The following is a 6,817-nucleotide window of genomic DNA, read 5'->3' as shown; positions in this document are numbered from 1 at the left end:
CGCACCCCAAGATGGCGGCCATACCGAGCCATGATGTTCGCCGCCGCCGGCTTATCTGGCTTCATCCCTATTATCCACGGCGTCACCATCTACGGCTACAAGGGGCTCGATGACAGAGTCAGCGTTACCTGTATCGTCATCCATGGCGCCATGTATCTCTTCGGCGCAGTTCTCTATGTGATCGGGCATCCCAATCGTCTCCCATAGTGGTGGTGACTAACTGACTGACTGGGAATGTAGGCTCGATGGCCGGAGAGGAGTTTTCCAGGTGCATTCGGCATATGGGGCAGCTCCCATCAGATCTTCCACATGTTTGTCCTGCCCGCTGCGGCAACGCATTTTTATGGAATGGTGAGGGCGTTTGGCTACCATCACACGGTCTTGGGATCCCAGTGCTTGACCGAATAAATCGAGACCTTTTCGGTTGTGTACCGCTCTCTATGGACGTAAGGTCGTTTATCACTATTTTTCCGTTATACGGGCCATTCCCAAACCCAAGACCCAATATGCGCGCAAGACCACATCCCATCGCTACTGCTGCCCTGGACCCGGAAGCGCCGTCGTCATCGTTCACATCGCCTATACCGGACTGACTCTATGGCATGCGTCATCTGCTCCCCTTCTCAAGACATCATGAGTGCACCGTCACCCTACTCTTCTTGATGCAAACGCTTCTGCGCACCGCTATCAGGACACAAACAGCCTCTAGGAAATTTTAGCAAATAATACTCTAGACGAAGCAATAAAAGCGAACAATGACACTGGGCGACCATATGAAATAGGCCAGGTCTGCACGCAATCTCCGATGAAACGTAGCACCAACTCCGTTGTTTCGCCACCGAAGACTTCCAGCAATGTTCTAGAGTGAGTGTGATCCATGAGAGGAAGATTTGAAACCATATTGCGACTATAGTAATGGCTGAAAGACATTCCATTGTTGACTATGCAGCTGCATCGTTCTGATATGCAGAAACGATTGGGTTGGATCATATCCAAGTTGGAAGGGATTAATGTTATCGGTGACATCGCAAGAATTATAATCAGAAGCCACGAATTTCATAGTCCAGCTACAGGAACCTGGACTTTCTCACAATTTAGTGGCCAACCATGGCTCCCCACGAGCCGTTCCTTTTTCTCTGGCGCGGTGATGGCATCCGTTGGGCACACGGTGTTAGTGTGAAGCTCTTGCGGGGGGAAGAATCGGGCAAGCCGACCTCAGATTGCTGGATGGAGCCCTTCTCCAAGATCTGGCTTGATGACACCTAATGCCAAATTCGCTGATTAGTATCCCCCTAGATGCCGCATCATATGCGCCCCCGGCACCTTGCCTGCATTGCAATTCGGTTTAATATCGCCCGCGGAATTTCGTTCATTGTTGTTGCTATGCTAGGAGGTAAATGCAAGTGATCCACACTTTGTAATGCGACTTATGTTTTATTTAGGAGTACTAAGTAGTTTCGCCTTGAGCCATTCTCACTAGACTTGGGATGTGATCTTAGTTGTTTGCAGAAAACAATTCAGTGAGGAAGGGGTAAAATGTGTGGCAGAAATTTGATTTGATGTGTCTTGGTTTGGTAAGGGATGTCTCGCGTCAAGCAAAACCAGAAAGAAATGAAGGGGTCCAAAGCCATGGAGCTGAAAGGAGGAATGGCGGCTACCGGGGGGGGGGGGGGGGGGGGGCGCGTTGACGCAGTTTCTGGACCGGAGTGTCAGGGCCTTTCAGCTGTGCTACTATACGAATTCAAGGAACGATTAAGTCAGAAAAATTCACCTAAACAGCTAAGCTATGTCGCAACTACAAACCAGTACTGTCACATGCGATGTCTTTCCACCTGCTCCTTGGATGCCCGATAGAGACAGCCATAAGCGAGGACCCAGAACGTCGCGATTCCTGACCCAGACGCAACATTGATTACTGCTGGAAAGGTTGCGCCCCAGGGACGCGAGAAGATGTGAAGCGTTGATACCGCTATCGACAAAGACGTAGAGAACTTTGGTCTTCGTCACTTCGACAGGGATGAGACAGTCATGAGAATAAGGGACGAGTAGATCGTAACCAAGCGCCCGCGCCGTGTAATCATCAATATAGCATGCGCCGTAGGTAATGTCGCCCATAAGTCTCGGGATGCCCGGGCAGAGCTGGACGAGAATGTGGGAGAAGGTGCTAGCAAAGAGGAGTAGGCCTTCATGTAACTACAGTGCAGCTATCTGGGCACCTGAGGAACTGATACGATGGATCATCATGGGGATCCCAACGTTGTAGTTAGCCTGCAGAGGGCGATAGCGGCCTTGAGATTGGGATCTCCGAGGATCTCCTTGGGAGCTTGGTTCCAGAATCTGGGTGCTCTCGAGGTTTAGTAGCAATATTATCAAGAGATGTGGGCTACATGATCCTCACTCATACTTTGGACTCACAAACTCAAGAAAGAAACTGGTAGCCACGAAGCGGTAAGCAAAGCGTGAACAGCACCACTCTCACCCGGCCTCAGCCGCGGTTCGTCGACCCCTGAACGTCTTTTTTGGTTGCTTCAATGGCGCTCCTCTATTCTGTGTCGTTCGTGCCGTCTAAGTTTCGGCGGTGGGGGACGAAGTCGACTGAGCCAGCTAGGCCTCCCTAATATCGGCTATCGTGCCAAGGTCAGTCTGTCGCTGGTCCTCCTCCCTTCTCTTAATATGAAAATATAGAAGAGTAAGAAACAGACAATTCAAGTCATTTTCCCTCTTCCTTAACTTCTTTTCTTATACCAGTCTAGCTTGACTTCGGAATGAATAGTTCGACAGCAATATAAACCAGAATTTCTAGCACTGCACGGCCCGCTTTATGATCACTTGTTGTAGAAAATTTGATGAAATATCGGCCGAGGATTTGACTGAATGGAATTAACTCGGCTACCTATGTTCACACTCTCAGACCTTCTCTTGTGCGTTACAGTTTCCTCTAAGACGACTCCACGAGCATATAAACGATCCATTGAAAACAGGTTGCACTCTCTACGAGCCCTACTTCTGCCTTGCGTGCCCATTATACTATTCCCTATCAAAGTGTCAACAAATTGGCTCCTCAGCTGTCAATTAAGTTTTCCTTGTTCTGCTGCTGACCCCAGGGCCCAGTCTCCCCCCGATCCCTGGCATTGGCCTTCGCATCCTTAGCGGCTCGCTGGTAGAACTCATTGAGGATCTTGGCGGGAATACGGTTGAGCAACTCCTTGGGGTAGATTCGGAGGAGGGCCCATGCGAGATCAAGAGACTCGTAGATGGTTCGCGATTCGTACTGGCCCTGGCTAATGAACTGGCGCTCAAACTTCTCCAAGAACTCCAGAGATAGCTTATCCTCAGCCGACAGAGCCTCCTCGCCGACAACAGCCTTCATGGCCGCTGCATCACGACCGATAGCATACTTGGCATACAGCTGGTTCGACACATCACCGTGGTCCTTGCGGGTCATGCCGTCACCAATGGCAGACTTCATCAGACGGGACAGCGAAGGCAGCACGTTAATGGGAGGGTAGATACCGCGGTTGTCCAGAGCTCGGTCAACAAACACTTGACCCTCAGTAATGTAGCCAGTCAAATCAGGAATTGGGTGAGTGATATCGTCATTGGGCATGGTCAGAATGGGGATCTGGGTGATGGATCCGTTGCGGCCCTTGACACGCCCGGCTCGTTCGTAGATGGTGGACAAGTCAGTATACATGTAGCCGGGGTAACCGCGTCGACCGGGTACTTCTTCTCGAGCGGCTGACACTTCTCGAAGGGCATCGCAGTAGGCAGAGAGGTCTGTGAGAATGACCAAGACGTGCTTCTCGAGCTGGTAGGCGTAGTATTCGGCAGTGGTGAGGGCGAGACGGGGAGTAATGATACGCTCAATACTAAGCGGGGTCAGTCTAGTCTCAATTGAATGATATCATGACGGCTGCGCTTACGTAGGGTCATTCGCGAGGTTTAGGAAGAGAGTAACACGCTCCAAGCTGCCGTTCTCCTCGAAATCGCGAGTGAAAAAACGCGCAGTCTCGTAGTTCACACCCATGGCGCCAAAGACAATGGAAAAGTTCTCCTTGTGACCGTCGTGGACGCCCTTGTTGGTAACACCCTGCTTCTGGATCAGACCAGCCTGACGGCAAATCTGAGCGGCGATTTCGTTATGAGGCAGACCAGAGGCGGAGAAGATGGGGATCTTTTGTCCTCTGGCAATCGAGTTCATGGTGTCGATGGCAGAGATACCGGTCGAGATCATCTCTTCGGGGTATTCCTAGGGTTGTTAGTCAAAGTTTGAACACCAGAGTGCCTGCAGGAAGCCTTACACGAGAGTAGGGATTGATGGGGCTGCCGTTGATGTCGAGGTAGTCCTCGGCCAGCACCTTGGGACCCTTGTCGATAGCTCGTCCAGACCCATCAAAGATACGACCAAGCATGTCCTCAGACACACCGAGCTTCAAGCTCTGGCCGGTGAACTCGACTTTAGTCTATTACGTCTCAGTCCAAATTTCTTATTATGGCACTCATTGTTGCCTACCTTTCTGACATCGATGCCGGAAGTGCCTTCGAAGACCTGTTACACTTATTAATTGCCTTGTTGAAATATATCGCGTTTCGAGGAAGAACCTGAACGACCGCTCGGTCACCTGTTCATCACTGTGAGCCTGTGCCGCGTCATTACCTCCAGGATTTGTTTAATAACCGCACGAACCTCGAGCTTCCAGGACCTGACCCGATCGCTCCGTGCCATCGGGAAGAGTGAGCGTCACGATCTCGTTGTATCGCGGAAATTTGACCTAGTGTTGTCAGCTGGTAAGACATAAGCTAAGCGGATCCTTGAATGCCGACGTACGTTCTCGAGGATGACGAGGGGGCCGTTGACGCCACCGACGGTGTTGTAGCGAATCCTCGGGATGACCGAGTACGACGACGATTCGCGTGGGTCTACCATAATAAGCGCTAGAGCAGAATGAGAGGTAGATGAGGAGGGAGAAGCCGATCCAGAAGATGGAAGATGAAGTTAGGAAACGGGGAGGACGCCTCAAGGTGAGCTAAGGTTGGAGGAGGTTGAGTTAGCTTCACCAAAGTGGAGCACCTTGCGCCAGCTCGAAGACGCACGACCAATAAACTCACAGGGAAGCTGGTACTAAGTCTTCTTTCTCTAGGGTTGCCGAATAAAGCTACTTGTGGTTGTAGCTATCTACTCTTCCCATTTGATCGGAGAATTGTGGAGGTCAGCTGGGCAGATACTGTGCGATGCACAAAATACCATCTCGGTCTTCGGATGAAGGTCGAGGTATAACGGCAAATTAAAAGGGCAGCAGCTTCCCTTGTCAGTTATATGAAACTCAACGGTGCCTGGCCGGACCGGGTGAGGGCGGTATCAACCAAAGGTTTGACGGATTTTCACGGTGGAAATGATGAGAAAGGAGGATTGGCGGGTTTATGCGAAGAGGGAGAGGGTGCGGGGACATATCCCTTCGACTCCAGTAAGCCTTTAGTTAGTCACAGAACCAGCACGCACCTCAGTAACCCCATCTTCCCCTTTTGTTGTCCCTCCCCTTTTTATTATTTTATATTTAGAAACGACTTATCGCTACGTAGCTACTATCCAGAGTCGGATTCGAGTGACTGAGCCACATCCGTAGTAAAAACATATGTTTTAGCGATTGCTAAGATTTACAAGATGCCAAGGACGCGGTCGGAGAACCCCGCCGCTCGGAAGCGCGTCGACGAGATGGCTCGAACCAATGACACTTATGTTTCGGGCACCACCTGGTCGGCGACAAACCTTAAGCCTAGGCTTACGGAGCCTCCGTAACGCCTTCATTGGCCAACGCTGTGGTCGAGACCATTTTTTTGTGTGGGGGGGTGAGTTCAAACTTCACAGGGTCGACTTCCTGAATGCAAAGCCGGAACGCGGTGGCGTTGGAAGACCTAGTTCATTCCTCAAGTTGAAAAGTATGCGAGACCATCTCTCAAAATCGAAAGATGGACTAGACAGATCTACGGTTTGGTCGAAGATGCCCAGTTTCGACAAGATAGCGTCCTGGGGTCTCTCGAGGCCCTCGTTTGGCTGTGTTTCGGAAATTGCATCAACGGTGTCGCTAACTCTAGGACGAAGACTCTCTACAGGATTTCGGGAAGTCGATGTACAATAGGAACCCGCCTGGCCAAGCTCACTCAGGTTCTCATCCTCGCAATGTGTTACGGCAGAGGACGAAGTGTTTTAAGACTGATCCATGTTGGCTTAGTTTTTTTCACTGTGCTACCATCACCCTGAACAAAACCAGCGCAGAGTGTCCAGTAAACTTTTGGCTCAGGGAAAAGAGTTAAATCAATTGGAAGCAGTGGCATGTCAACTTGCTGGGGGAAATTTACTGTGAGTAATGAGAATGCCATGCCTTTAATGTAATATGTAGTATTTGGCAGTACTCCAATCAGGCATACATATCTTGAACATACTCCCGAGACTGGGGGTTTCGGGTAAGCACCTCGCCATCAAATCTTAACCCAGCTCCTCCCCTACCCCCGGAAAGGGAGGCCATATTTGTTGTCATCCCTCAGTGTCGCCATTATTTGCCTGGCAGGACTGGCTCGACAGACTGATACGCACATGCGAATCGGCAAGGCGATACGACAACCTTAGCATGTATTAAAAGTTATTTACAAATCATGGATGTGAGCGCTGCTTGAGCATTCTGAGAACACCCCGTCACGGTGTACGACCACCATATTAACGCCTCTCTCCAAGCAACTTTCATCACGGATATGCGCAGCGCGAACCTTGCAGCAGCCACATCGTAAGGATGATGCATTATCTGTATAGCCCGGCAGCCCT

At 50.6% G+C, this 6,817-nt stretch overlaps 3 protein-coding genes across 3 annotated transcripts; 1 reads left to right on the top strand and 2 right to left on the bottom strand.

The window, feature by feature from the left end:
* On the top strand, positions 1–530 carry BKA55DRAFT_581854 (hemolysin-III related-domain-containing protein). Its single transcript, XM_046194076.1, has 2 exons — positions 1–180; positions 241–530. Exons 1-2 carry the CDS (start codon positions 31–33, stop codon positions 406–408), a joined length of 318 nt encoding a protein of 105 aa, XP_046043745.1. The 5' UTR covers positions 1–30; the 3' UTR covers positions 409–530.
* Positions 531–1,923: 1,393 nt separating this feature from the next.
* BKA55DRAFT_467927 (Diphthamide synthesis DPH1/DPH2) lies at positions 1,924–2,187 on the bottom strand (the record flags this gene model as incomplete). The annotated part of the gene is made up of 1 exon (XM_046186124.1): positions 1,924–2,187. A coding segment is annotated over one exon (264 nt), but the record flags the coding sequence as incomplete, so codon positions are not given.
* An 874-nt stretch (positions 2,188–3,061) lies between these two features.
* On the bottom strand, positions 3,062–4,927 carry BKA55DRAFT_524061 (vacuolar ATP synthase subunit B; the record flags this gene model as incomplete). Its single annotated transcript, XM_046188693.1, has 7 exons — positions 3,062–3,869; positions 3,924–4,249; positions 4,302–4,463; positions 4,514–4,549; positions 4,603–4,622; positions 4,688–4,772; positions 4,829–4,927. 7 exons carry the CDS (start codon positions 4,925–4,927, stop codon positions 3,062–3,064), a joined length of 1,536 nt encoding a protein of 511 aa, XP_046043743.1.
* Between the last annotated feature and the right edge of the window lie 1,890 nt (positions 4,928–6,817).

This window comes from Fusarium redolens (genome assembly GCF_020744475.1).
Source record: "Fusarium redolens strain MPI-CAGE-AT-0023 chromosome Unknown BKA55scaffold_20, whole genome shotgun sequence".
NCBI lineage: Eukaryota > Fungi > Ascomycota > Sordariomycetes > Hypocreales > Nectriaceae > Fusarium > Fusarium redolens.
The sequence above is the reverse complement of the archived record's forward strand: the minus strand, read 5'-3'. Positions and strand labels throughout refer to the sequence as shown.

Excerpts from the sequence above, each read along its gene's own strand:
- BKA55DRAFT_581854 (XM_046194076.1), top strand. The coding sequence starts at position 31 with ATGATGTTCGCCGCCGCCGGCTTATCTGGCTTCATCCCTATTATCCAC. Across the intron at positions 181-240 it reads TCGGCGCAGTTCTCTATGTG|GCTCGATGGCCGGAGAGGAG; the intron begins ATCGGGCATCCC and ends CTGGGAATGTAG.